We start from the raw sequence: 27121 nt of genomic DNA, 5'->3' as shown, positions 1-27121 counted from the left end.
TTTATTGCCCCTATTTATACTAGAAAGAAGGGGACGGACGCCAAATACTATTCAATTTAATTTACCTGTCCCATCGCGGTAATTAAGCATCCGGACCTCAAATTACCTCCAATGCGGTTTAATATGTCACTTCATTGGCGGCTGCAGAGGCAAAAAGTAGGGGTCGAAGAGACATTCGTCTGCGCTTGTCAGGGGATTGGACGTGTATTAAATACCCCATGTGCAGTCATGATTATCTCCGGGCGGGAGCATGCAATCTGGCGGGAGATACAAAGCAGAGTAGGTGGGGGGAGCAAATCCGCTATGCGAGAGAGTGGGGAAGCGGGAAGCCTCTCGCACGCGGGCTACCCGCGATCTGCGGCCTGGTCCTTCTCGCCCCACCGGGGCCAGTCTGATGGGCTTCTATTAATGGGCTTGAATGGTGCCTTTTGATCTTTTGTTTGGGCCTTGTCTTTATTGGATCTATCAAGCAATCCCGGGCTGGATCACTATGGGTGAGGGAGGGGTATACCAAAATTAAAAAAAAGTATTTTTCAATAATATTTTATAAATATATTTTTTTGCCCCCATTATTGTTTTGTTTAATTAGTTCACACTCTTTTATAAATTTATTAGGTTTATTTTATGTTTAATAAAAAAATATTATCATATTTTTACTAAAATTTGGCATTTTTTTTACGATTACCTCTAGAAAAAATTGGGGGCGATGCCCCCGAACCCCCAAAAATTTAACCTACCCCGTCATATTATTTCCGGGAAAAAAAAAATCGTTGCCCCAACTAGGGGGCCCCATTTCAACAATGTCTACAAAGTTCGCCTTGGGCCCCCGAAATCCTAGAAACGGGCCTGTATATAACCATAGATGTATTAGTGTTTGTATTAGAATTAGTATAGTGCATAGATATATTTGTAGAGGATATGTAGTCCCTATTTACAACTATCGCAATCAAGTTGAACAATACTTGAAGCGAGAACGATCATCAAAAGTTTATTTAACGTCAATTCGTTAGCATGACGAAGCAAACTTGGATGAAAAGATATTCATACAATAATCTATAAAGCTCAGACCGAACTCGAGCTAATAGTTAAAAAAAAATGATAAAATATGATAGTTGAGCTCGATTCATGTTCAATTCGATTAGCAAAAATCGAACAAAATTTAATAATCATGCATTCAGCTCGATTCGATTTATTCACACATATCTACTTGCATCACCCAAAAGTAATTGGATTGAATAAAACTAAATTAATGGATGAAAACAAATTTTTCAATAAAGAAAATTGGAATTTGAAAATGTTTTCTATTTTCTAAGACAATTCTTTGTTCAACTAAACACGTCTCAAATTCAACTTTTTTTCTTTTGCGGCCATTTTTCTTCTTCTTTTACGCTATAAAAATGGGTAAATTACAATGCCCCCTAAGTAAGGTCTATTTACGAAAACTCCTTATTTTTCCATAAATACATCCACACTTGCAATTTGTAGATTTCTCACACTACAATTCTTTTACAGGGGGGCTTGATGTAATTTCTCAAAGCGGAGTTCTTTTTGTAATTAGATTTTATTATAGGGAGGTGGTTGTAATTTATCCCTATAAAATTTTGTTGACTTGTTGACTTGTTGACGTTGACAAATATTCAGTACGAATTAGTTAATTAATTCAACTTTAATTATCCCTCCGTTTTCATCTTCATACTCAGCAGAACTATGATGTAGAAGAAAGCTTCATCTGCTCTGAAAATGGCGGATTTCTTCTTCTTCTTCGCCGCAATCTTCTGCGCACTGCTTAACTCCGCCACCTCTTCAAATTTCTCCACAGGATTATTGAACACACTTCTCCCAAACCAAACCATTGATTTTGGGCAGACTTTGATTTCTCAGAGCCAAGTTTTCGAGCTCGGATTCTTCTCCCCTGGAAAAAAATCATCCGCGAACAATTACTTGGGGATTTGGTACAAAAACACACCAGATATCGTAATTTGGGTTGCGAATCGAAACATCCCCATCACTGATTCACGTGGAGTGTTCTTCGCCATAGCCGGAAATGAAACCCTAGTTATACGCAGGGGCGAATTGGTAATCTGGTCGTCGGCGAATAATTCTTCAAAGGCGGCATCAATTCCGATATTACAGCTCTTAGACACAGGGAATTTGGTTCTTTTAGACAAGGCTAGTGGTGAAGCTTCATTGCAGAGCAATTGCATATGGCAGAGCTTCGATTATCCAACTGACACGTGGTTACCAGGTATGAAAATGGTAGCTGATTTGGAGAAGTACTTGATATCATGGAAAAATTGGGATGATCCTTCGCCTGGAGATTTTTTCCTCAGGATCGAAAACCAGGGTTTGCCTGAGGTTGCGGTTTACAGAGGTGCACGGAAAACGTTCCGAAGTGGAAAGTGGACCGGGGTTTACTTCGACGGTGTTATACCCTTTCGCCTTTTCAGGCCTGGATTAGTTTTCGAGGAAGAGAAGTTGATATCCATCGAAGAACCGTATGACAGCTCAGTCTCCACAAGATTAGTACTCGAGACATCTGGTCTGATCAAGCGCTACATTATGAATGCAAGAAAGGACAAGTGGAATTCCGTGCACGAACTTCCGCGGGACCCGTGCGACGAATACGGTCAGTGTGGTCCCTACGGAATCTGCAGAGTTGATAAACCGATAAGGTGTGAGTGTTTCAAGGGGTTTGCACCGAAATCCCAGAATGATTGGGACCATCAAGATTGGTCCGATGGATGCAATAGAATTACGCCGTTGAATTGTAATAATGGAGATGGTTTCCTTGAGTTTAGAAGGGTGAAGTATCCTGATATGTTGAAGTATTGGTTAAATTTTAGCATGAGCCTCGGTGAATGCCGAGATCAGTGCTTAAGAGACTGTAATTGTACGGCTTATGCTAATCCGGTCATAACTTACGGAGGCAGTGGTTGCTTGATGTGGTTTGGGGAGCTCGTTGATATCAGAGAAAACCCTTCTGGTGATATTAGGCAAATCATGTATGTTCGTTTACCAGCTTCGGAACTAGGTAAATCTTGATATATCTCGAGTTTATAATACAACAACATACTGTTTGTAGATATACATTTATCCAAATAGGGTGTTACGTTCTTGATATTATATTCGTTTCTTGTCTAGTATCTAACTATCTATCAGCATCCTTAAAGCTCTAATGGTTAGTTGGTGTGTTTGCTTTTGTAGATTCTATCACCAATTTAGAGGAGGAGGAGAAGAAAAGCCCGGTGAAGCTAATAGTGGTATCGATTGCTTCTGGAGCTCTTGTCTCGGGCTTTATCAATGGAGTTATACATTTGATGACAAGACGAATGAGACGAGGTAATAGAATTGAATTTTGAAAACAGCCTTTGACATAGAGCATGAGGCATTAAGGTTGTTAATTTTGTCCTCACAGCAGCAAAAAAGAACGATGACGATGATCTAGAATTGCCTATATTCAAGTTGGCTACTATTGTGGCTGCAACTAACAACTTTGCCAAAGAAAACATAATTGGAGAAGGAGGATTTGGTTCTGTTTACAGGGTAATGTATTACATAAGAAGAAAGAACCATTGTTTTTGACGTTCTGACTCTTATTTTAATATCCATAAACAGGGCAATTTGTCGCGAGAAGAAGTAGCCGTTAAAAGATTGTCAAGATCTTCCGGACAAGGTCTTGAAGAGTTAAAAAATGAAGTAGTTTTGATTGCCAAGCTTCAACATAGAAATCTCGTCAGACTTTTGGGATGTTGCATTGAAGGAGAGGAGAGAATACTAATCTATGAATACCTGCAGAATAAAAGTCTCGACTATTTTGTTTTCGGTACATCTCTATATATCCTTAATTATCTCTCATTCAACAAAATGCAAAGGAGAATGAAGTATTTTATTAAATCACGCGCAGATCAGAATCAAAGGATGCTTTTGTCATGGCCTAAGCGCTTTGACATTATCATGGGAATCGCAAGGGGACTGCTATATCTGCATCACGACTCCAGATTAAAGATCATCCATCGAGATCTAAAAACGAGCAATATTCTACTAGATGCAAATCTAAATCCAAAAATTGCAGACTTTGGCTTAGCAAGAGCTTTTGGAGAAGATCAATCTATTGCTAGAACAAAACGAGTTGTCGGTACATAGTAAGAGTTCTTTTATATCAACAAAACATTTCATTATTATTTATAAAATAAAATAAAAACTCCTTGTGACGGAACTATTTATGCAGTGGCTATATGGCTCCAGAATACGCAATCGATGGGAAATTCTCGGTGAAGTCTGATGTGTTCAGCTTAGGAGTTGTATTGTTAGAGATAGTGAGTGGGAAAAAAAACAGAGGATTCAACAACTGCGATAACTATTATACCCTTTTGGGACACGTAATACTTTTTCCGAGCTACAAATACTAAAAACAAAGTAATTCTATTTTAGAGACAACTTAAGTAACTTAATGTGTATTAATCTTGACAGGCGTGGTTGTTGTGGAAAGAAGACAAGTTTATGGAGTTGATGGATGAAAGTTTAAACGAAACATTCGTCGAATCTGAACTGAAAAGATGCGTACAAGTCGGGCTATTGTGCGTTCAGAAACTTGCAGAAGATAGGCCGGTTATGTCGTCTGTGCTTTTCATGTTGGGAACCGATGGAGCTGTTCTGCCTGAACCGAAAGAGCCTGCGTTTTTTTACGAGAGGAGTTTAAACCCTATTACAAGTGTTTCATCGCCAAGTATGAAATTGGATAATAACACAATGACTATTACCGATTTGGAGGCGAGATAAGGAAGTTTCAGACAAGGTACAAAATTTCTCTCTTAACTCATTATATCTAACTAATGTGTATATATATATATATATATATATATATATATATATATATATATATATATATATATATATATATATATATATTTACTAATGATCGTACGGTATATGTATTTTCCGTTGATTGAAAGAGATCGAATTGGTTTTCTCAAATGAGCTTGAATTAGAGCTTGAGTGAATTTTAGAGCTCGAGTTTATTTATATAAACTGGATTTATAGCTTGATTTGGTTTGTTGAAATGTCGACGTATCTAGTACGAGCTCGGTATCCGTTGTTTGTGTTGGGGGTTTTTCACTAATTGCTGCTAAAAACTAATTGTTAATGTAAGTTTCTCATTAACAATGAAAATTATCGAGCGAAGGAAAATGCACTGACAACGATATAATGTTAAGGGTAAATTACAACCTTGCCGTAAAGTGAAATTACGAAAAAAAATCCCTTTTGTTTGAGAAATTACATCCGGCCCTTGCATGCTATAAATTTCTTACATCCACCCCTTACAAAAGGGTGTTAATACAAAAAATCTACAAATTGTAGGGGTGGATGTAGTTATGGAACAATGAGTGTTTTTTTGGTAATTAAATCTTACCTCAGGGGTTATTGTAATTTACCCAAATATTAATAAAGCAGATTTAAAATAAATTAAAGGGTAAATTACGGCTACACCCCTGAGATATGCTAAAATAACGTTAGACTTGTAACGAAATAACTTATCCAATGCATTATCATATTAGTTTTTAACAATGTTTAGGGGTAATTGTAATTGCTAATACCACAGGGGCCTTAAAGTTATTTTAGCGTATCTTAGGAGTGTAGGTCTAATTTACCAGAAATTAAATAGAGGAAAATAAAAATCAAAATCAAAAGTTTAGAATTATTTGAAATTTAATATGGGATTTAAAACCAACACTCCAAATTCATTTGATTTGAAACAACGATTTAATATAAAATATTGGATTGAAAAATGGGAAGAAAAACAGTCATTCCTCTCACCCAATCAAAATTACCAATCAAAGTCAAAGTCAAAGTCTATGTCTTTACATATCTTGTTCACACAGTTAGATGACAACTCATTTGAGTAGTCCATTTCTTCATGTTTGATTTTTCTTCATAATATATGGTAGCATTCAGGAAAATGGCGGTGGGGGGCAAAATATTATATTTCCACAGAGATAAAATCTGGTTCGAAAATGGCGCCTTTCTTCTTCTTCTTCTTCACTACATTCCTATGTTCTCTTCTTCTTCTTCCCGCCATCTTTCGGAAATTCTGTGTTGGAATTGATACGCTTTTTCCAGATCAAACGATTGTAGTTGGGCAAACTTTGATTTCCCAAACCCTAAATTTCGAGCTCGGATTTTTCTCCCCTGGAAAATCCAGAAATTATTTCTTAGGGATTTGGTATAAAAACACACCGGAGATCGTAGTCTGGGTTGCGAATCGGAACACCCCTATAACAGAACCACAAGGAGTAGTCTTAACCATAGTTGGTAATCAAACCCTAGTTATACGCAGGGGCGAAATCGTAATTTGGTCGTCGGGGAATTCTTCATCGGTGGCATCAATTCCGGTGTTACAGCTCTTAGACACTGGAAATTTGGTTATTATCGACAAGGCAAGTGGAATTTGGATATGGCAGAGCTTCGATTACCCAACTGACACGTGGTTGCCAGGTATGAAGATGGTGAGTGACGTGGAAGCTGGTTTGGACAAGTACTTGACATCATGGAGAAATTGGGATGATCCTTCGCCTGGAGATTTTGTTTTCAGGATTGAAAACGAGGGATCGTCTGAGATAGTACTTTACAGAGGTACGAGGAAAGCGTTTCGAACGGGGAAGTGGAACGGGCTTTACTTGGACGGGGTTATACCCTTTCCGAACCAGGTGTTCAAGCCTGAGTTGGGTTTCAAAGACGAGAGGTTGATATCGATACGAGTGCCCTACGAACGCTCAATTAACTTAAGAGTAACACTGGAGGCATCTGGTTTGCTCAAGCGCTATAAGTTGAATGCTGGAAAGGATAAGTGGAATTCAATGCATATGATTCCACGAGATCTGTGCGATGAATATGGCACGTGCGGTCCTAATGCTATCTGCAAGATTGAGAAACCGAAGGTATGCGAGTGTTTTAAAGGGTTTTCCCCGAAATCGGAAAAAGATTGGGATCACGAAGATTGGTCCGGTGGGTGCATTAGGAGTACGCCGTTGAATTGCACGGGTAATGGAGATGGCTTTCTTGAGGTTAAAAGGGCGAAATATGCGGATATGTTGGATTATTGGTTGAATAGCAGCATGAGCCTCGGTGAATGTCGAGCTCGGTGCTTAAGAAACTGTAATTGCACTGCGTATGCTAATCCGATCATAACTAACGAAACCCATGGATGCTTGATGTGGTTTGGGGAGCTCGTTGATATCAGAGAAAATCCTGCTGCGGATATTAGGCAAATAATCCACATTCGTTTACCAGCTTCAGAAATAGGTACGTATTCAGAACTAGATTGTCGGATTAAAGATTATGAACTGAAATATAACTTACGAGGCTGTACTATTCTTGATTGCGTAATCTGATGTTGGTTTCTGTAGATGCTAGCACCAATTTGAAGGAAAAGGAGAAAAAAGGCACCGCAAAGCTAATACTGATATCAATTGCTGCTGGAGCTCTTGTTTCGGGCTTTATCAATGGAGCTATACTTTTGATGACAAGACGAAAGAGACGAGGTAGTAAAATTGACTTTTGAAACACGCTTTTGGCGTAGAGCACGAGGCATTAATTTTTTAATTTTGTTTTTCTTTTTACCCTCACAGCTGCCAAAAAGAACGATGGTAATGATTTGGAATTGCCTATATTCAAGTTGGCAACTATTTTGACTGCAACAAACAACTTCGCCAAAGAAAACGTAATCGGAGAAGGAGGGTTTGGTCCTGTCTATAAGGTAATGTATTACGTAAGAGTAGCCATTGTTTTGATGTCCCGATTCTTATTGTAATATGCATGAACAGGGCAATTTGTCGGCATCAGAAGAAGTAGCCGTTAAAAGATTGTCAAGATCTTCAAGTCAGGGTATTGAAGAGTTAAAAAACGAAGTATTTTTTATTGCCAAGCTTCAACATAGAAATCTCGTCAGGCTTTTGGGATGTTGCATTGAAGGAGAGGAGAGAATACTAATCTACGAATACCTGCAGAATAAAAGTCTCGACTATTTTGTTTTCGGTACATCTCTATATATCCTTAATTAATCTCCCATTCAACAAAATGCGAAGGAGGATGAAGTATTTAGCATATTCAATCACGCGCAGATGAGAATCAAAGGATGCTTTTGTCATGGCCTAAGCGCTTCGACATTATCATGGGGATCGCAAGGGGACTCATGTATCTGCATCACGACTCCAGATTAAAGATCATCCATCGAGATCTGAAAACGAGCAATATCCTACTAGATGCAAATCTAAATCCAAAAATTGCAGACTTCGGCTTAGCAAGAGCTTTTGGAGAAGACCAATCTATTGCTAGAACAAAACGAGTTGTCGGTACATAGTAAGAGTTTTTTAATATCAACAAAACATTTCATTATTATTTATATTAAACAAAAAAAACCCTTGTGACGGAACTATTTATGCAGTGGCTATATGGCTCCAGAATACGCAATTGATGGGAAATTCTCGGTGAAGTCTGATGTATTCAGCTTGGGAGTTGTATTGTTAGAGATAGTAAGTGGGAAAAAGAACAGAGGTTTCAACAACCATGACAACTGTCATACCCTTTTGGGACACGTAATACTTTTTCCAAGCTACAAATACTAAAAAAAATATTCTATTTTAGAGACAAATTAAATAACTTAATGTGTATTAATCTTAACAGGCGTGGTTGTTGTGGAAAGAAGACAAGTTTATGGAGTTGATGGATGAAAGTTTAAACGAAACATTCGTCGAATCTGAACTGAAAAGATGCGTACAAGTCGGGCTATTATGCGTTCAGAAATTTGCAGAAGATAGGCCGGTTGTGTCGTCTGTGCTTTTCATGTTGGGAACCGATGGAGCTGTTCTGCCTGAACCGAAAGAGCCTGCGTTTTTTTACGAGAGGAGTTTGAGCCCTATTACAAGTGTTTCATCGCCAAGTATGAAATCGGATAATAACACGATGACTATTACCGATTTGGAGGCGAGATAGGGAAGTTTCAGACATGGTACAAAATTTCTCACTTTGTATACACTCTTAACTCAGTATATCTATGTCTAACTAATGTACATTTATATATAATTTTTTTACTAATGATCGTACCGTATATGTATTGACCGTTCTTTCGGAATGTGTTTATTGGCTCGGGTATTTTCCCGTTGATTGAAAGAGCTCGAATTGGTTTGCTCGAATGAGCTCGAATTAGAGCTCGAGTTTATTTATATAATCTGGATTTATAGCTCGATTTTGTTTGTTGAAATATCGAAGTATCTACTACGAGCTCGGTATCCGTTGTCTGTGTTGGGGGTTTTTCACTAATTTCGATTAAAAACTAACTGCTAATCTAAGTATCTCATTAACAATGAAAATTATCGAGAGAAGGAAAACAATGACGACGAGATAATGTTAAGGATAAATTACAACCATCTCCCTAAGGTAAAGTATAATTATGAAAAATACCCCTTTTGTTTGGGAAATTGCATCCTACCTCCTGAAGTTTATAAATTTCTTACATCCACCCCTATAAAAGGGTGTTAATGTAAGAAATCTACAAATTACAGGGGTGGATGTAGTTATAGAAAGATGAGGGGTGTTTTGGTAATGGAGCAAATTGAAAATAAATTATCAGACAGAAATAGACGAGAAAAAAAAATTCAAAATTATAGAATTATTTGAAGGTGTTATTTTACATCCCCTAGCCACCAAATAAACTAGGGATAAACCCAAACTTAAATCATCATTTGACATTTTGCTGGAGAAGCAAAAGTACTATACTTTCTTTGTATGCAATTTTGAGCCAAACTCATTCAACATTTCTGGTCCTGCATTTATCATTTCGCTGATTTATTTATTATTATTATTTTTTTTTAATAAACCTGTATAATATATATATATATATATATATATATATATATATATATATATATATATATATATATATATATATTAGTTTTTTTAATTGTTTTAATTATTTTAATTTTTTTTTTCAAATCAATATATATATATATATATATATATATATATATATATATATATATATATTAGTTTTTTTAATTGTTTTAATTATTTTAATTTTTTTTTTTTTTCAAATCAATATGTTTACTGTACTGAAAATAACTACATGTAACTGTCGTAAACTATCAATGCGTAGTTATGTTCTTTTTTTTTTTTTTACCGCATATTTTTAGTCGATCAATTATACACACACGAATACTGGCTACAAAAGAAATTTATAAATGCCATCAACAAAAATTTACAAATTTCAATATTTATATTACAAATCAACTCATAACCAATAAAATACAAATCAAAAATACATAAATATATGCATATGTAACTACATGTTACTATAGTAATGTATAATAATGTACAATAATGTATACAGTCTGTTGAACAAAGCAGATGCAACTTCAACCAAAAAATTTGACACCTTCAAGGAAATGATCAATGACATTCATTAAGCTACAGTTGTAAAATCAAAACAAAAGAAATTATTTTAGTGCAAATCAACAAAAATTAAAGAAATATTAAAACACTCAAAAAACAACAAACACTAAGAGATTGAGAGATAGAGAAAGAGAGGCCATAGCTGCGAATTTTAGATCAAACCGTCAACGACTTCTCACCCCAAGCGCATCATACCAAAACTCTAGCCGTCGCTAACAACCCAAGATTCTGCGCTCATAAATGCAAAAAAAATATATAAATAAATTTGAAAATATAAAAATGAATGAAATTTACATTAAAATATAGATCCCGACGAGAGGAATCCAACGGTGGGTAGCCCGTCAAATTCCGACTGACGAAAAACAAATTACACCTCTGGCCGATAAGACAACCGTCGTCGAAATACACCGACTAAAAAGAATTGCAGAAACAGATCCAACCCTCCAAACTGAATGAAATAACTACCAAAAGAATGAGCTCGACGAGAGAAATCCAACAATAGTTGAACCATCGAATTCCAACAACCGGAGACAGAGTTATGACTCTAGGAAGTAATATCGTCGATTAGAGACCTTGGGGGCTAGAGTTTAAAATTGATTTAAAATAGTATTCTGAATATTTCAGAATAAACTAGGGGTATGTCAAATTATCATTCAAATGGAGAAGGTTTACGCTAAGGTATAAACAACATGATAGTTAGTTATATATATTTTCGAAACGAGAGTCTCTAAAATAATCCCATTATTTGAAAGGATTGAAAACGGAGCACTCCATTTTTTTAAAATATAAAAAATTGGATTTAAATAAATGTGAAAAAAAAGAGTCATTAAAAAAGTCAAAAGTCCAAAGTCTTGCATATCATGTTGACACAGATGGATGAAAATTCAGTTCAGTAGTCAGATTTTTCGTGTTTGATTTTTTTCTTGATCATAATAATGTATGGTAGCATGTAGTAAAATGGTGGTTGGCGAAAAATAAATTTTTCCACAGAGATAAAATCTGGTTCGAAAATGGCGCCTTTCTTCTTCTTCTTCTTCACTACATTCCTCTGTTCTCTTCTTCTTCTTCCCGCCATCTTTCGGAAATTCTGTGTTGGAATTGATACGCTTTTTCCGGATCAAACGATTGTAGTTGGGCAAACTTTGATTTCCGAATCCCTAGTTTTCGAGCTCGGATTTTTCTCCCCTGGAAAATCCAGAAATTATTTCTTAGGGATTTGGTATAAAAGCACACCGGAGATCGTAGTCTGGGTTGCGAATCGGAACACTCCTGTAACAGAATCACAAGGAGTAGTCTTAACCGTAGTTGGTAATCAAACCCTAGTTATACGCAGGGGCGAAATCGTAATTTGGTCGCCGTCGGAGGATTCTTCATCGGTGGCGTCAATTCCGGTGTTGCAGCTCCTAGACACTGGAAATTTGGTTATTATCGACAAGGCAAGTGGAATTTGGATATGGCAGAGCTTCGATTACCCGACTGACACGTGGCTGCCAGGTATGAAGATGGTGGATGACGTGGAAGCTGGTGCAGAGGCGAGTTTGACGTCGTGGAGAAATTCCGACGATCCTTCTCCGGGAGAGTTTCTCTTCAGGATCGAAAATAATGGTTTGCCGGAGATGGTGGTTTACAGATGGGGGAAAACAAAGGTTTTCCGAACCGGAATTTGGAACGGGCTTTACTTCGGCGGCGTTTTGCCCTTCCCCAATCGACTTTTCAAACCCCAACTTGGTTTCGATGGAGAGAGGCTGATATATGTAGTGGAAGCCTACGACAGCTCAATTTCCACTAGAGTGACAATGGAGAAATCCGGTTCGCTGAAACGTTTTACGATGAATTCCAGAAAGGATAAGTGGAATACCGTTTTCGTAAATCCACGAGATCCGTGTGATGAGTATAATCAGTGTGGTCCTTATGGCATCTGCAGAGTTGACAAACCGGTAAGATGCGAGTGTTTTAAGGGTTTTGCACCGAAATCACAAAAAGATTGGGACCATCAAGATTGGTCAGATGGATGCAGTAGAGTTACGCCGTTGAATTGTAATAATGGAGATGGTTTTCTTGAGTTTAGAAGGGTGAAATATCCTGATATGTTGAAGTTTTTCTTAAACACGGGCATGAGCCTCGATGAATGCCGTGCTCGGTGCTTAAGAAACTGTAATTGCACTGCATATGCTAATCCGTACATAACTAACGAAAGCCATGGATGCTTGTTGTGGTTCGGAGAGCTCGTTGATATTAAAGAAAATCTTGCTGCAGATATTAAGCAAGTCATCTATATTCGATTACCAGCTTCAGAACTAGGTAAGTAATGAGATCTGTTTGTTCTGTAATCCGATTTTCAAAAGTCCTGATTGTTAGTTGGTGTGTTCGTTTTGTAGATGGCAGCACCGATTTAGAGGAGAAGGAGAAGAAAAGTCCTGCAAAGCTAATACTGATATCAATTGCTGCTGGAGTTTTTGTCTCGGGCATTATCAATGGAGGTATGCTTTTCATGACAAGACGAAAGACACTAGGTAACAAAAGCTTTGTACTTTTGCAATAGAATTGAACAAAAAATCTACGATTCATGTTAAAAACATGCATTTGACGTAGAGCATGAGACATTATTGCTGTTTTTTTACCCTCACATCAGCAAAAAAGAATGATGGTGATGATCTAGAATTGCCTATATTCAAGCTGGAAACTATTGTGGCTGCAACAAACAATTTCTCCACAGAAAACATAATTGGAGAAGGAGGATTTGGTTCTGTTTACAGGGTAATGTATTACATTAGAGTAATGTAAACACAAAAAACAACTGTTTGGCGTCTTGACTCTTATTCTACTATGCATAAACAGGGCAATTTGTCAGCAGAAGAAGAAATAGCCGTTAAAAGATTGTCAACATCTTCAAGTCAGGGTATTGAAGAGTTCAAAAACGAAGTACTTTTGATTGCCAAGCTTCAACATAGAAATCTTGTCAGGCTTTTGGGATGTTGCATTGAAGGAGAGGAAAGAATGCTAATCTACGAATACCTACAAAATAAAAGTCTGGATTGTTTTGTTTTCGGTACAGCCTAATATACCCTCATTTAGTTGTTTTTTTCTTGAAAATTCCCTTCAGTTCAGTGCAATCGAATCTGGAAGAGCTTAAATCTCATAAGGTATTCAATCATGTGTAGATCAAAATAGAAGAACGATTTTGACATGGCCTAAGCGTTTCGATATTATCATGGGAATCGCAAGGGGACTGTTGTACCTCCACCAGGATTCCAGATTGAAGATTATCCATCGAGATCTCAAAACGAGCAATATTCTACTAGATGCAAATTTAAATCCGAAAATTTCAGATTTTGGCTTAGCAAGAGCCTTTGGAGAAGATCAATCTATTGCTAGAACAAAACGAGTTGTCGGGACCTAGTAAGAGCTCTTTTATCTCAACAAAACATATTATTTTTTTTTTAAAAAAGACCATTGTGATTGAACTATTTATGCAGTGGGTATATGGCTCCGGAATACGCAATTGATGGGAAATTCTCGGTGAAGTCTGATGTATTTAGCTTGGGAGTGGTATTGTTAGAGATAGTGAGTGGGAGAAAGAACAAAGGTTTCAACAACTGTCATAACTATTATACCCTGTTGGGAAATGTAATATTTTTTCCCATCTACAAATACTAAAAAAAAGTTTTCTATTTTAAAGACAAATTAAGGATCGTAATGTGTATTAATCTTGGCAGGCATGGTTGCTATGGAAAGAGGACAAGACTCTGGAGTTGATGGATGAAAGTTTAAACGAGACATTCGTCGAATCTCAAGTGAAAAGATGTGTACAAGTTGGGCTATTGTGTGTTCAGAAATTTGCAGAAGATAGGCCGGTTATGCCAGCTGTGGTTTTCATGTTGGGAACTGATGGAGCTGTTTTGCCTGAACCGAAAGAGCCTGCGTTTTTTTACGAGAGAAGTTCGAGCTCTGTAACAAGTGGTACATCGCCAAGTACGAAATCCGATAGTAACACAATGACTATTACTGATTTGGAGGCAAGATAGAGGAATTTTCGGACATACAATGCGTGGTTGAGTGATACCACTCCCATGCTTGATGGTGAGAGGTCCGAGGTTCAATCCCAGTGAGTGTGTGCGTGTGTGTGTGTGTGTGTGTGTGTGTGTGTGTAATTCTATGGTTATTTGGAGTCTTATACTAAATTAGTTTTGCTTTAAGTTTGTTCACATATCATTATGTAGTCTATAATTTGGAGGAACTTGAATGCATGTAACTACGGTTTTATAGATTTCCGAACGACTGGTAAAGCTCTCCAAACATGAGAAATTTCTTCAGTTAATGACTCAAGTTATCGACATGTCCCTGATATTAACATTTTATTTTTGTGTCGACCACGTATAAATGCCCGAAAAACCTAATCACAATTTCGACTTCACAATCAGAATTTTTTGAATTACAATCTCACTTTCCGGGAACAAAGTTTGTGGCATAAGACCAAGCATTGTTGTTAACCGGGTCGGCTAGATGATCCGCAAGATTCTCCAACGGACCCTTACCCGTAACAATGGCTTGAACAAAGAATCCAAACATTGAGAACATTGCAAGTCTGCCGTTCTTGAGTTCCTTTACCTTGAGCTCCGCAAAAGCTTCCGGGTCCTCAGCAGGACCCAACGGGTCAAAACTTCCACCCGGGTACAACGGGTCCACCACTTCACCGAGGGGCCCACCGTCAATACGGTAGCCCTCAACGGCTCCCATCAGAAGAACTTGGGTCGCCCATATCGCCAAGATGCTTTGCGCGTGGACCAAACTCGGGTTGCCCAGATAGTCGAGCCCGCCCATATTGAAGATTTGCGACCCGGCTTTGAACCAAATGGCTTTGTGAATGAAGATTGAATTTGAGTAGTGTGATATGAAATTCCATGGTTGAGTGTGAAGAAGAAGATGTATGTAAAGACTTTTGACTGTCTTTCTGTTAGTTATTGTGTAAAAAGTCTGGTGAATATTAAATAGTTTTTTCAAAATTCAAATCGAGTGACGTGGAACTTTCCGAATCAACGGGTAAAATTCAAGGAATTTAGGATGGTGTAGGGGTGGTAAACGAGCCGAGCCGGCTCGCGAACTCGACGCGCCGGCTCGAAAAAAGCTCGAGCTTCGGACGAGCTCGAGCTCGAGCCCAAAATTAGTTGTTCGACAGCTCGCGAGCCGGCTCGCGAGCTGCCTTCTATTTTTTTTTTCTTTTTTCTTTTTACATATATATATATATATATATATATATATATATATATATATATATATATATATATATATATATATATATATACTAGGTATGGAGCACCGCGCAAGGCGCGGTGCCCGTGTGTATTCGACATGTTGCATAGTTAAAAAAAAAAGTCGGGAGATGCATTTATATGAATTTGAATAAGTGTTGCCTAACTAAACACAGATTTGTTCAACTTATACAAGTGCATAAGATTACGACAAAAAATATTTGAATAGCATTGTAGGACAACATCATATATTAAAAGACTCTGCACTACCATGGGAGGCATACAATAGACAGCACCTGCAGAAAATAAAAACAATGAAATAATTGTGAAAGAGGCCCCAAAAAAATTAATCTAATACCTTATCAGAGAGATACGACTTGAAGAAAAAGATAGATGTGCAATGCTCTGCTGGAACTGAGACCAAACTGCCCCTCTCCAATTGAAAAAAAAAGTTGCAAACAGATTACGCACCAAAAACAACGAAAGAAAGACAAAGAAAAAGTGCGTAAAGAATTTACCCAAACAGGTTATTTTTTGAACCAATTGTGGCCTACTACGAATATATTCTAAATTTGCCTTACCTTTTTTAAACGAGTTCCTTCATTTTGGTGCCTTCCATCTAACACGGTCGAGAAATTTCAACTTTGACCTGCCAGATGAATATCAAAATAGTCTGATACGCAATTGTATATGTGTTGGACATAACAAAATAAAGCAAAAAAGTAAAAAAGAAGAACCATATTGTTCCCCTTAAAGCAAAAACTCTCGACTCACATAATTAATGATCTCAACAGAAAGCCTGCCATGCTCTTTCATTGTTGCGTCCACTGAGTTCCAAAACTCCAGTAAGGAAGTTGCTACATTTTGTAACTGTCCAGCACTATTCAGCTGTCAATAAACTCCGTGTAATGAAAAAGAAAATAAATCTAAAAGAGACAATATGAAACCCGAAATGTGAAACCTGGTGCATTAATTCTCTGTATACCAACCCACAATCTTTGTATAACAGTCCCTAGTAGACCATGAGAAAAAAACTCATGAAAGCATGAAATAATATTGTGAAAGAGCATTTGTATCTGCTTGGGAAAAATCCGATGTGGCCCCTCGAACCTCAAAATCAGTTGACATACACCTACCTTGATCGGTACTACAATATACAAATTTGCAAATTCACAAACAAAGAATACAATCAAATCTTAGAGAAATAATAACAATATTATGACATTTTTCTAAAAATTCTCGTAGAGAAAAACTTGATGAAAATGTTCATCTTTAAAGCAGAGTGGATTCTTGAAAGCGAAAAATAATACCAATAAAATTTCCAAAACAAAATTACATTTTACCTCTGCTGGATGATCCTATCTGGAACAATTATCCGATAGGATTTGGAACAATTATCCGATAGGATTCACTGATGATTTCCAATAAACGCAACTTACGTTTAAAAAGATAGCAAATTCTAATGATCTCAGGTGCAAATCAAAATAACTAAGGTAGTACGGTTAAAACTAAAATCAATGTACCTTGTCCCCTGTCTGAACATAGGACGATAAATTACGGTTTTGTGCAGAAATCCAAGAAGCAATATTATCGTGGAATGGTGCAGGTCCATAGTAACACTATTCACAAATTAAACCCTGCAATTCAAAATTAGTTGGTATCAAAATCACGAAAACATAAACTTGTTGCTGGCAATGAAAAATAAAATAGAGATGCAAACAAAGGCAAAATATATCCAAAATAAATATATATTTTGCACAGGATATCACAACAGCAAAAATAGTTTCATCATATTATTAAACAGATCTTATTGTGTTTCCCCTTCATTGAGATTTTCCAAAGACAAATTGAATTTAACCAACCAGAAAACTCCAAAATTCTAGAAATTCAAAATTATCGCTCGTCGAATCGTAAGATATAATAAATAAATAAATAAAAAAAGAAAAATTCAATAAAATTGTACCATGCCATATCATATCCAAAGTTACACATAAATTAAACATATACTAACAAATAATAACTGATCAAACCCACAATCTTCTAACATAGCGAAATAAAAAACATGTCAAAAAGAAAGAAGTTCAATATTATTAACATATTCAACAAACAAAATGGTTCGACCTGGTTGAAAATAAAAGGAAAAGAAAAGAAATCTGGCGTATGATTGGATGAGGAAAATAAAACGGCGTCGTTTCTAGGTCTGGAGTGCCAAAAAAAAAGAGAAAATAAATTAAGTAGGACAAAGTGGGGAGATGTACATATATATAGTTGTAAAATATATATATTATTATTATTATTAACTAAATAGTAAATAGTCTATAATAATAAATATATCTAGCATTTAAATAGAAACAAATCTATATTACTTAAATAATTCATAATTATATAAAATATTATAATAATAATAATAATAATAGAAAAAATAAAAAATATATATAACTAGAGTTCATTATTTATTTTATAACTTTTTTTTTATTTTCCTATGAATAATTTCTAATAAAAAAAAATAATTTTAATAAAAAAATTAAATAATAATAATAAAAAAGAAAATTATAAAAAAAAAATTAATAAGCCTGAGCTCGAGCTCGAGCTCGAGTCAAAAAAAATTGGCTCGATGAGCTCGAGCTCGAGCTCGGGAACATGGACTCGAGCTGGCCAAAAGAGCCGAGCTCGGCTCGAGCTCGGCTCGTTCCCACCCCTAGGATGGTGTAGTAAAAGGCCACTGGTATTTGTTATGTTAGCATCAGAGCAACAACCACGCGACAAGGGAAAATTTTTTATGACACTTTGCACTCTCGAAATATTTTATGGCACTTTGCACCATCAAAACATGTTTAATCATTCAAAATGCACCATAGTCTATTTTTCCGATTATAATTTTCCGTCGTTGATTTAATTTATGATCGTAAACATGGTCTCTATTCAAATGTTTTTTTTTTCCTTCGGGGTACAAAATGCAAATGTATTTTCGAGCGAAAATGGCTCAGTTGACAATCAGAAAATAGCTCAATGATGGAAATTCTAGCCAAAAAATAAAGTAGGGTGCACAACTTGAACGATTAAACATGTTTTGAGGGTGTACAATGCCATCAATTATTTCCGGGGTGGCAAAGTGCGAAAATGGTACATTTCGAGAGAGCAACGTGAAATTAAGCCGATTTGGATCTCACCATCAAGAATGAGATTGGTACCACTCACACACATTGTTGGTTAATCAAATACATACATACACATTAGTTATGAACTTACGACATATATCGAGTTAAAAGGATACAAGGGGTCATGTCCGAAACTCCTTTATCTCGCCTCCAAATCGGTAATAGTCATTGTGTTATTATCCGATTTCATACTTGGTGATGAAACACTTGTAATAGGGTTCAAACTCCTCTCGTAAAAAAATGCAGGCTCTTTCGGCTCGGGCAGAATAGCTCCATCAGTTCCCAACATGAAAAGCACAGACGACATAACCGGCCTATCTTCTGCAAATTTCTGAACGCACAATAGCCCGACTTGTACGCATCTTTTCAGTTCAGATTCGACGAATGTTTCGTTTAAACTTTCATCCATCAGCTCCATAAACTTGTCTTCTTTCCACAACAACCACGCCTGTCAAGATTAATACACATTCAATCTTGACAGGCATTTTTGCTATGGAAAGAGGACAAGACTCTGGAGCTCATGGATGAAATTTTAAACGAAACATTCATCGAATCTCAAGTGAAAAGATGTGTACAAGTTGGACTATTGTGTGTTCAGAAATTTGCAGAAGATAGGCCAATTATGTCGTCTGTGCTTTTCATGTTGGGAACTGATGGAGCTATTCTGCCCGAGCCGAAAGAGCCTGCATTTTTTTACGAGAGGAGTTCGAGCTCTGTAACAAATGGTACATCTCCGCGTATGAAATCAGATAGCAACACAATGACCATCACCGATTTGGAGGCAAGATGAGGAAGTTTCAGACATGGTACAAAATTTCTCACTTTGTATCTTTTTAACTCAATAAACGTATATATTTGACGAACCATCAATGTGTCTTGTAAATCATTTATAACACCGTTTTTTGTCGAAAAAATGAATATATATAATTCTAAATGGGTATTTAGAGTCTCGGAATAAATTTGATCAAGCAAATGAATTTTCAAAAAAAGGTCACATGATCGACACAATGAATTGGGGACTGTAACTAGTTTCTCTTGATGTCAGCAAAAAAAAGGGGAACAGAAAATTTTATTTTTATCTATTATTTTTTCTGAGAGGCCATTTCCACATGATACATTTAGTTTTGCTTTAAGTTTGTTCACATATCATTTCTTTGGTCTGCTATAATTCGGAGGAACTTGAATGCATGCAACTGCGGATACATGAATTATTACACTTTGACTAACACATGTGTTCTTGTGCTGACCATGTACTAGAATTTAAGAGTTCATTATTGACAACTTTGAATCTCCAGAACTATTTAATAACAGTCTTCAGTCTTCAGTCTTCAGTCTTCACACATATCTTCTTCACACTTTGGAACTCCATATAACAGCACTCAAATTTAAATCTCGATTTCTTTCCAAAGCAGAATCTATTGTCCACAAAGGTAATATCTGATTCAGAAAATGAGGAGTTTCTTGTTCACTCCATTTCTCTGTTTACTACTTTCCATCACCCCTTTGAAGTTCTCTGTTGGAATAGATACACTATTTCCAGATCAAACAATTGTAGTTGGGCAAACATTGATTTCCCGAACCCAAATTTTCGAGTTCGGATTTTTCTCACCAGGAAAGTCCAGATATCATTTCTTAGGGATTTGGTATAGAAACACACCAGATATCGTAGTTTGGGTTGCAAACCGAAACACCCCTATAACAGAACCACAAGGAGTACTCATAACCATAGTTGGTAATCAAACTCTAGTTATACGCAGGGGCGTAACCGTAATCTGGTCTTCATCGAATTCTTCATCGGTGGCATCCAACCCGATTTTACAGCTCTTAGACACTGGAAATTTGGTTATTATCGACAAGGCAAGCGGAATTTGGATATGGCAGAGCTTCGATTACCCAACTGACACATGGTTACCAGGTATGAAAATGGTGAATGATGTGGAAGCTGGTTTGGACAAGTACTTCACATCATGGAAAAATTCAGATGATCCTTCCTCTGGAGATTTTACTTACAGGATCGTAAACCAAGGTTTGCCTGAGACTGTACTCTTCAACGGTACAAGGAAAACTTTTCGAGTAGGAAAGTATAACGGGGTTTACTTCGATGGTGTAATACCCAGTCAAAATCCCATGCACAAACCTGTGCTAGCTTTCAAGGGAGACAAGTTGATATCTGTACTAGGACCATACGGACCAAACGACAACTCGTTTATCTCAAGACTAACACTAGAGACATCCGGTTTGCTCAAGCGCTACACTTTGAATGCGGGAAAGGACAAGTGGAATTCTATGAACGTGATTCCACGAGATCCATGTGATGAATATGGTACGTGTGGTCCTAATGCTATCTGCAGAATCGAGCAACTTGTAATATGCGAGTGTTTTAAAGGGTTTTCGCCGAAATCCGAAAAAGATTGGAATTACGAAGATTGGTCCGGTGGGTGCACTAGGATTAAGCCGTTGAATTGCAAGAGCAATGGAGATGGTTTTCTTGAAGTTAAAAGGGCGAAATATCCGGATATGTTGGATTATTGGTTGAATAGTAGCATGAGCCTCGGTGAATGCAGAGCTCAGTGCTTAAGAAACTGCAATTGCAGTGCGTATGCTAATCCGATCATAACTGATGGAGGGCGTGGATGCTTGATGTGGTTTGGTGACCTAATTGATATCAGAGAACATCCTCCTGTAGGTACGAAGCAAATCATCCACATTCGGTTACCAACTTCGGAACTAGGTAATACTATCAATTGCGTAAATATATACTGGAATATTCTTGAATACAGAATCTGATGTTGGTTTTCTAGATGGTAGCATCGATTTAAAGGAGAAGGAGAATGAAACGCCTATGAAGATAATACTGATATCAATTGCTGCTGGAGCTCTTATCTCCGGCTTTATCAATGGAGCTATACTCTTCATGACAAGGCAAAAGAGACGAGGTAACATAAGTTTTGAACTTGTGCAAATCGAAAAAAATAAATTCTTGTCTTCATGTTGAAAACATGCATTTGACGTAGAGCATGAGACATTGTTGCTGTTTATGTTTTTACCCTCGCAGCTGCCAAAAAGGACGACGGTGATGATCTAGAATTGCCTATACTAAAGTTGGCAACTATTGTGGCTGCAACAAACAATTTCTCCACAGAAAATGTAATTGGAGAAGGAGGGTTTGGTCCTGTTTACAAGGTAAGGTAGTACATCGGAGTAGCTAATTAGATTAAGAAAATAAACTATTTATTTTGGCATTCCGACTCTTACAGCTACCACCATGCATAAACAGGGTAACTTGTCGGTAGAAGAAGAAATAGCAGTTAAAAGGTTGTCAAGATCTTCAAGTCAGGGTCTTGAAGAGTTCAAAAATGAAGTTACATCGATTGCCAAGCTTCAGCATAGAAACCTCGTCAGACTTTTGGGATGCTGCATTGAAGGAGAGGAAAGAATGCTAATCTACGAATACTTGCAGAACAAAAGTCTGGACTATTTTGTTTTCGGTACTGGCTAATATACCCTCATTTAGTTCTTTTGTATGTACTGAATATGCAATAGCTTAAATCTCAAAAGATAATTCAATCATGTGCAGATCGAAATCGAAGGACAGTTTTGACATGGTTTAAGCGGTATGACATTATCATGGGAATTGCAAGAGGAATATTGTACCTCCATCGAGATTCCAGATTAAAGATCGTCCATAGGGATCTCAAAACAAGCAACATTTCACTCGATAGAAACTTAAATCCGAAAATTTCAGATTTCGGATTAGCAAGAATTATCGGAGAAGATCAAAGTGTTGCTAGAACAAAAAGAGTTGTTGGGACATAGTAAGCTTTTCTTCTATACCAACAAATATCTTTTTTTTATTCTTCTTTGATATATTTTATTGACCGTTAATTGTCTGCAGTGGGTATATGGCTCCAGAGTACGCAATCGATGGGAAATTCTCGGTGAAGTCTGATGTGTTCAGCTTTGGGGTGGTATTGTTAGAGATAGTGAGTGGGAAAAAGAATAGGGGTTTTGACTACTCTGATCATTACCATAACCTTTTAGGACATGTAATTTTCTTCTTGCCTACAAATACTAAAAGTAGTGTCCAATTTTCGTGAAAACTAAGGATCTTAATGTGTATTAATCTTGACAGGCATGGTTGCTGTGGAGAGAAAACAAGACTCTGGAGCTCATGGATGAAAGTTTAAACGAGACACTCGATGAATCTCAAGTGAAAAGATGCGTACAAGTTGGGCTTTTGTGTGTTCAGAAATTTGCAGAAGATAGGCCAGTTATGCCAGCTGTGGTTTTCATGTTGGGAACCGATGGAGCTATTCTGCCTGAACCGAAAGAGCCTGCGTTTTTTTACGAGAGAAGTTCGACCTCTGTAACAAGTGGTACATCTCCAAGTACGAAATCTGATAGTAACACAATAACTATTACGGATTTGGAGGCAAGATAGAGGAATTTTCGGACATACAATGCGTGGTTGAGTGATACCACTCCCATTCTTGATGGTGAGAGGTCCGAGGTTCAATCCCAGTGTGTGCGTGTGCGCGGGTATGCAAATCGATGCAATTGAGAGTACAAGGGGGTAAAGTGATATCCAACCAAAGTACAAGGGGGGAAAGTGGAATTTACCCTAAAAAAAATTAAATTCAAAATTTTAGAATGATTTGAAATTTATAATTCCAATCTAAAAAGAAAAAAAAAGCGATTTAATATAAAAAAAATGGATTTTTTTTTTTTAACAATAAAAAATTGGATTTAAATAAATGAAAAAAAAAACAGTCACCAAACCAAATCAAAGTCAAAGTCCAAGTCTTACATATCTTGTTCATGACAGTTGGATGAAATTCAATAATGTATGGTAGCAACTAGCAACTAGCAATTAGCATGCAGGAAAATGGTGGTTGGCAAAATATTATTTTTCCACAGAGATAAAATCTGGTTCGAAAATGGCGCCTTTCTTCTTCTTCACTACATTCCTATGTTCTCTTCTTCTTCTTCCCGCCATCTTTCGGAAATTCTGTGTCGGAAATGATACGCTTTTTCCGGATCAAACGATTGCAGCTGGGCAGACTTTGATTTCACAAACCCTAATTTTCGAGCTCGGATTTTTCTCCCCGGGAAAATCCAGAAATTATTTCTTAGGGATTTGGTATAAAAGCACGCCGGAGATCGTAGTCTGGGTTGCGAATCGGAACACCCCTATAGCAGAACCACAAGGAGTAGTCTTAACCGTAGTTGGTAATCAAACCCTAGTTATACGCAGGGGCGAAATCGTAATTTGGTCGTCGGGGAATTCTTCATCGGTGGCGTCAATTCCGGTGTTACAGCTCTTAGACACTGGGAATTTGGTTATTATCGACAAGGCAAGTGGAATTTGGATATGGCAGAGCTTCGATTACCCGACTGACACGTGGCTGCCAGGTATGAAGATGGTGGATGACGTCACTACTGGTGCAGAGGCGAGTTTGACGTCGTGGAGAAATTCCGACGATCCTTCTCCGGGAGAGTTTCTCTTCAGGATCGAGAATAATGGTTTGCCGGAGATGGTGGTTTACAGATGGGGGAAAACGAAGGTTTTCCGAACCGGAATTTGGAACGGCCTTTATTTCGGCGGGGTTTTGCCCTTCCCCAATCGACTTTTCAAACCCCAACTTGTTTTCGATGAGGAGAGGCTGATATATGTAGTGGAACCCTACGACAACTCAATTTCCACTAGAGTGACAATGGAGAAATCCGGTTCGCTGAAACGTTTTACAATGAATTCCAGAAAGGATAAGTGGAATCCATTGTCTTAAGAGCAAAAGTGGAGACTTTTGAACTCTTAAGAATCGAGTTTATTAAAGTCTTTAGAGGTGACTTCATTGTTTCAAACGCTTATATTTCAAATTTTGGCGTAATCACCTCAATTCAAGAAGAATAGCCACATATACCATATTTCCTACCTCGAACCAAAAAGCCTAACAATTGAAAGCCAAAAAGCCCCAATGATCCCAATAGCTTAATGTTCGATATTAGTAGAGTAGAATATTTTGGTGAGTATTTGGAGTCAAACATATACATGTAAGCATAACTTTTTTCTATCTTTAATTTACAAATATTGGATGCTTGAAGCAATTGCATGATTTGTGGTTTTTTGCTATGGTAAGTGACTAAGTGCTTTTGAATTTTGAGCTTGCGAATGCCTATGAATTTTCATTATAATTACAAGTTCTGAAAACATGAGGTTGGTCATTAATCTATGTGATAAGATGCGGTAGTTGAGTTATTTGCTTACGATTAGAGATTGCTTGAGGACAAGCAAAAGTTCAAGTTTGGGGGTGTGTTGAGTGTAGATTTTACACTCAATACGTTTACTTTACGTGGATCTTTTGTTTAGATTTAATTATATTTGTGCTTTAATTGATTGATTTTGTGTTTTATAGGTGAAAAACGAGAATTAGGTGTCAATGAAGGAAAAAAGATCAAAAAGAAAGGAAAAAGTTGCAAATAAGGAAACAAATCAAATTGGAAGAAGGAATCTCGCCACAGCTTTGACAGTGTCCACGATTTCGAGCATATCTCTCTCATACGAACTCCGAATTAGGTGATTTTGGCGGCATTGGAAAGCTAATTTCAAGGGCTACAATTCTTATTTACAAAATATTCCAAAATTCGGACTCCAACATGGCGAAAATCGAAGAACAAGTCCTGATGGGGGAAAGTGACGGAAATTGATTCCTATTAGGTTTCTACTACTTCCTTATCAAGAAAAGCCTATAAAAGCAACATGTCTCTACACCATAAGGACGAAATTTTACACCACAAAACACGAAGAACGAAGATCAACGAAGACTCAAGCATAGTTTTTCTTATTTATTTTATTCATTCTATTTTGCTTATCATAAGAATTACGAGTAGCTAAGTTTTTAATCTAGGATTTTATTTGAACCCTATGTGGGGATGGTGAACCCGTTTTCTTGAGATTATGCAATTATGATTTTATGATTATTTCTTCTACTTGTTATGATTGTTAGTGCATGAACTCGATCAATTTATGTGCTTTATCTGTGATTATTGGGATTGACTCGACAGAGCTATTTTGATAATTAGACGGTAAGTAGAAGAGCCTTCGAGTAGTTTTCACCGGATGAGTGTGTCAATTGCATGTGGTGTCGTAGACATACAGATATCACCTTAGGTAGCCATTTACGAGACTTGTTAGTTAATGCTTTATTCATAATTTGTTTGCATAGACATATAGTGAATCGTTTATGAATAATAGACTCATAATACACGCGACAGCGGGTTATGAGTAAATTAGTGTCTCGGGTTAATAATCATGAATCATAAATTTCATAATTGAGGGAATTTGGGTGAGCAATTCTTGCGTAGGGGGAAGATAAAATTCTAGGTCTGTTTTAATTGATATTTTCCCGTGTTATTTGCTTTCTTAATTAGTTTAGTTGTTTAATTGATTTAATTTGACAAACTTGCGTAGGCTGGATAAAAATCATAATTGTTAGAATTTGGTACTTAGGATTAGGTAATTTGCGTATTCCCTGTGGGATCGACATCCGACTCTCACGAGTCCACTTTATTACTTGTTTGCGATACGTGCACTTGCGTGTTGGTATTTAGCACCCAACAAGTTTTTGGCGCCGTTGCCGGGGAATACGGCTAAATTATCTATTTATTCTAATATCAAATTTGAGCAATTTTTCTTACTTCAGCCATTTAATTTTTATTTTTATTTTTATTTTTAATTTTTATTTTTTGTTGTTTTTGTTTCATGTCTGGTTACAATGTTCGGGCACCTCAAACGGGATATGAATGGCTTACATCTGACGAATACCTCCAAAACACCTATGATATGCCTCCGTTTTGTTCAGCATGTGGTGGAAATCATTATTCCGATCAATGTTGGGTATCACCAACAGCGACGAATTTCGACGAAATTACCAACGGAGGTTATCGGAACACTTACACCCACAACTTATACGAGCAAAGCTTTCAAGATCAAGATTTGAACGAGTTTCAACATAGAGAGCCACAATTTGATGATTTTCAAAATTATTATCCAATGCAGCAGCAGCAGACCACTGATGAACAAGTTGATTTGGTATCCCTCATTGCCGAATTCATGAAGTCCACTCAATCATCATTTCGAAACATGGAGATACAACTGGAAGAAATGACGCTCAAATTAAAATCTGAATCTCTTGAAAATATTCCAGACGAAATCGGTAATGGTTATATCAAAGAAAATTCGGGTGAAGCATGCGGTGAGAAAAATCTTCCAAG

General features: G+C 37.0%; 6 protein-coding genes and 1 long non-coding RNA gene across 17 annotated transcripts; 5 read left to right on the top strand and 2 right to left on the bottom strand.

The window, feature by feature from the left end:
- The first annotated feature begins 1580 nt into the window (after positions 1–1580).
- LOC148768746 (G-type lectin S-receptor-like serine/threonine-protein kinase At4g27290) lies at positions 1581–4831 on the top strand. Of its 4 annotated transcripts, none has more exons than XM_088822246.1 (7): positions 1585–3031; positions 3205–3339; positions 3419–3543; positions 3616–3823; positions 3905–4142; positions 4229–4379; positions 4471–4831. In XM_088822246.1, the coding sequence occupies exons 1-7, from the start codon at positions 1741–1743 to the stop codon at positions 4777–4779; spliced, it is 2457 nt and encodes an 818-aa protein (XP_088678372.1). In that variant the 5' UTR covers positions 1585–1740; the 3' UTR covers positions 4780–4831. The 4 variants fall into 4 exon arrangements, with proteins under 4 accessions (XP_088678370.1, XP_088678369.1, XP_088678372.1 ...); XM_088822245.1 differs by having other exon boundaries at positions 1586–3031; positions 3416–3543; XM_088822244.1 differs by having other exon boundaries at positions 1581–3031; positions 3616–4142.
- Positions 4832–5765: 934 nt separating this feature from the next.
- LOC105961987 (G-type lectin S-receptor-like serine/threonine-protein kinase At4g27290) lies at positions 5766–9239 on the top strand. Of its 2 annotated transcripts, none has more exons than XR_001173147.2 (7): positions 5766–7299; positions 7404–7538; positions 7626–7753; positions 7821–8031; positions 8118–8348; positions 8441–8591; positions 8680–9239. XR_001173147.2 is itself a non-coding variant. In XM_012986247.2 (7 exons), the coding sequence occupies exons 1-7, from the start codon at positions 6012–6014 to the stop codon at positions 8986–8988; spliced, it is 2460 nt and encodes an 819-aa protein (XP_012841701.2). In that variant the 5' UTR covers positions 5766–6011; the 3' UTR covers positions 8989–9239. The 2 variants fall into 2 exon arrangements, 1 of the variants encoding a protein (XP_012841701.2); XM_012986247.2 differs by having other exon boundaries at positions 8118–8355.
- A 1989-nt stretch (positions 9240–11228) lies between these two features.
- LOC105961846 (G-type lectin S-receptor-like serine/threonine-protein kinase At4g27290) lies at positions 11229–20742 on the top strand. Of its 5 annotated transcripts, none has more exons than XM_088822254.1 (8): positions 11335–12744; positions 12822–12956; positions 13076–13200; positions 13282–13492; positions 13605–13842; positions 13920–14070; positions 19332–19656; positions 20608–20742. In XM_088822254.1, the coding sequence occupies exons 1-7, from the start codon at positions 11454–11456 to the stop codon at positions 19638–19640; spliced, it is 2460 nt and encodes an 819-aa protein (XP_088678380.1). In that variant the 5' UTR covers positions 11335–11453; the 3' UTR covers positions 19641–19656; positions 20608–20742. The 5 variants fall into 5 exon arrangements, with proteins under 5 accessions (XP_088678377.1, XP_088678378.1, XP_088678380.1 ...); XM_088822253.1 differs by having other exon boundaries at positions 20598–20722; XM_088822251.1 differs by lacking the exons at positions 19332–19656; positions 20608–20742 and adding an exon at positions 14160–14756 and having other exon boundaries at positions 11229–12744.
- Positions 14759–15279, bottom strand: LOC105961847 (chlorophyll a-b binding protein AB80, chloroplastic-like). The gene has a single exon (XM_088822259.1). The coding sequence runs from the start codon at positions 15262–15264 to the stop codon at positions 14884–14886; it is 381 nt and encodes a 126-aa protein (XP_088678385.1). The 5' UTR covers positions 15265–15279; the 3' UTR covers positions 14759–14883.
- LOC148768745 (uncharacterized) lies at positions 15744–17650 on the bottom strand. 3 transcript variants are annotated; one of them, XR_016033248.1, is made up of 3 exons: positions 17216–17650; positions 16467–16704; positions 15744–16341 (listed from the first exon to the last, which is right to left on the bottom strand). It is a non-coding gene; the product is annotated as an uncharacterized LOC148768745 (long non-coding RNA). The 3 variants fall into 3 exon arrangements; XR_016033249.1 differs by lacking the exon at positions 17216–17650 and having other exon boundaries at positions 15744–15988; positions 16051–16341; positions 16467–16829; XR_016033247.1 differs by lacking the exon at positions 17216–17650 and having other exon boundaries at positions 15804–16341; positions 16467–16829.
- LOC148768744 (G-type lectin S-receptor-like serine/threonine-protein kinase At4g27290) lies at positions 19920–23388 on the top strand. Its single transcript, XM_088822256.1, has 7 exons — positions 19920–21581; positions 21652–21786; positions 21906–22033; positions 22128–22338; positions 22428–22665; positions 22746–22896; positions 22983–23388. The coding sequence occupies exons 1-7, from the start codon at positions 20300–20302 to the stop codon at positions 23289–23291; spliced, it is 2454 nt and encodes an 817-aa protein (XP_088678382.1). The 5' UTR covers positions 19920–20299; the 3' UTR covers positions 23292–23388.
- Positions 23389–23721: 333 nt separating this feature from the next.
- On the top strand, positions 23722–24636 carry LOC148768743 (G-type lectin S-receptor-like serine/threonine-protein kinase At1g11410). Its single transcript, XM_088821334.1, has one exon. The coding sequence runs from the start codon at positions 23788–23790 to the stop codon at positions 24634–24636; it is 849 nt and encodes a 282-aa protein (XP_088677460.1). The 5' UTR covers positions 23722–23787.
- Positions 24637–27121: the final 2485 nt, after the last annotated feature.

The sequence above is a fragment of the Erythranthe guttata genome, chromosome 8 (genome assembly GCF_056151865.1).
Source record: "Erythranthe guttata isolate IM_541 chromosome 8, IM_541, whole genome shotgun sequence".
NCBI lineage: Eukaryota > Viridiplantae > Streptophyta > Magnoliopsida > Lamiales > Phrymaceae > Erythranthe > Erythranthe guttata.
This window is presented reverse-complemented; position numbering and strand designations above follow the sequence as displayed.

What these genes read in the sequence shown, in the direction of transcription:
- LOC148768743 (XM_088821334.1), top strand. Translation starts at nt 23,788, where the DNA reads ATGGCGCCTTTCTTCTTCTTCACTACATTCCTATGTTCTCTTCTTCTT.
- LOC105961847 (XM_088822259.1), bottom strand. Translation starts at nt 15,264, where the DNA reads ATGGGCGGGCTCGACTATCTGGGCAACCCGAGTTTGGTCCACGCGCAA.
- LOC105961987 (XM_012986247.2), top strand. Translation starts at nt 6,012, where the DNA reads ATGGCGCCTTTCTTCTTCTTCTTCTTCACTACATTCCTATGTTCTCTT. An exon ending in AAACGAGTTGTCGGTACATA is followed by an intron (nt 8,356 to 8,440) that starts GTAAGAGTTTTT and finishes CTATTTATGCAG; the next exon opens with TGGCTATATGGCTCCAGAAT. An exon ending in GTCATACCCTTTTGGGACAC is followed by an intron (nt 8,592 to 8,679) that starts GTAATACTTTTT and finishes TAATCTTAACAG; the next exon opens with GCGTGGTTGTTGTGGAAAGA.
- LOC148768744 (XM_088822256.1), top strand. Translation starts at nt 20,300, where the DNA reads ATGAGGAGTTTCTTGTTCACTCCATTTCTCTGTTTACTACTTTCCATC. An exon ending in GGTTTGGTCCTGTTTACAAG is followed by an intron (nt 22,034 to 22,127) that starts GTAAGGTAGTAC and finishes ATGCATAAACAG; the next exon opens with GGTAACTTGTCGGTAGAAGA. An exon ending in TCTGGACTATTTTGTTTTCG is followed by an intron (nt 22,339 to 22,427) that starts GTACTGGCTAAT and finishes AATCATGTGCAG; the next exon opens with ATCGAAATCGAAGGACAGTT.
- LOC148768746 (XM_088822243.1), top strand. Translation starts at nt 1,741, where the DNA reads ATGGCGGATTTCTTCTTCTTCTTCGCCGCAATCTTCTGCGCACTGCTT. An exon ending in GACAAGACGAATGAGACGAG is followed by an intron (nt 3,340 to 3,415) that starts GTAATAGAATTG and finishes TTGTCCTCACAG; the next exon opens with CAGCAAAAAAGAACGATGAC. An exon ending in ATTATACCCTTTTGGGACAC is followed by an intron (nt 4,380 to 4,470) that starts GTAATACTTTTT and finishes TAATCTTGACAG; the next exon opens with GCGTGGTTGTTGTGGAAAGA.
- LOC105961846 (XM_088822254.1), top strand. Translation starts at nt 11,454, where the DNA reads ATGGCGCCTTTCTTCTTCTTCTTCTTCACTACATTCCTCTGTTCTCTT. An exon ending in GATTTGGTTCTGTTTACAGG is followed by an intron (nt 13,201 to 13,281) that starts GTAATGTATTAC and finishes ATGCATAAACAG; the next exon opens with GGCAATTTGTCAGCAGAAGA. An exon ending in TCTGGATTGTTTTGTTTTCG is followed by an intron (nt 13,493 to 13,604) that starts GTACAGCCTAAT and finishes AATCATGTGTAG; the next exon opens with ATCAAAATAGAAGAACGATT.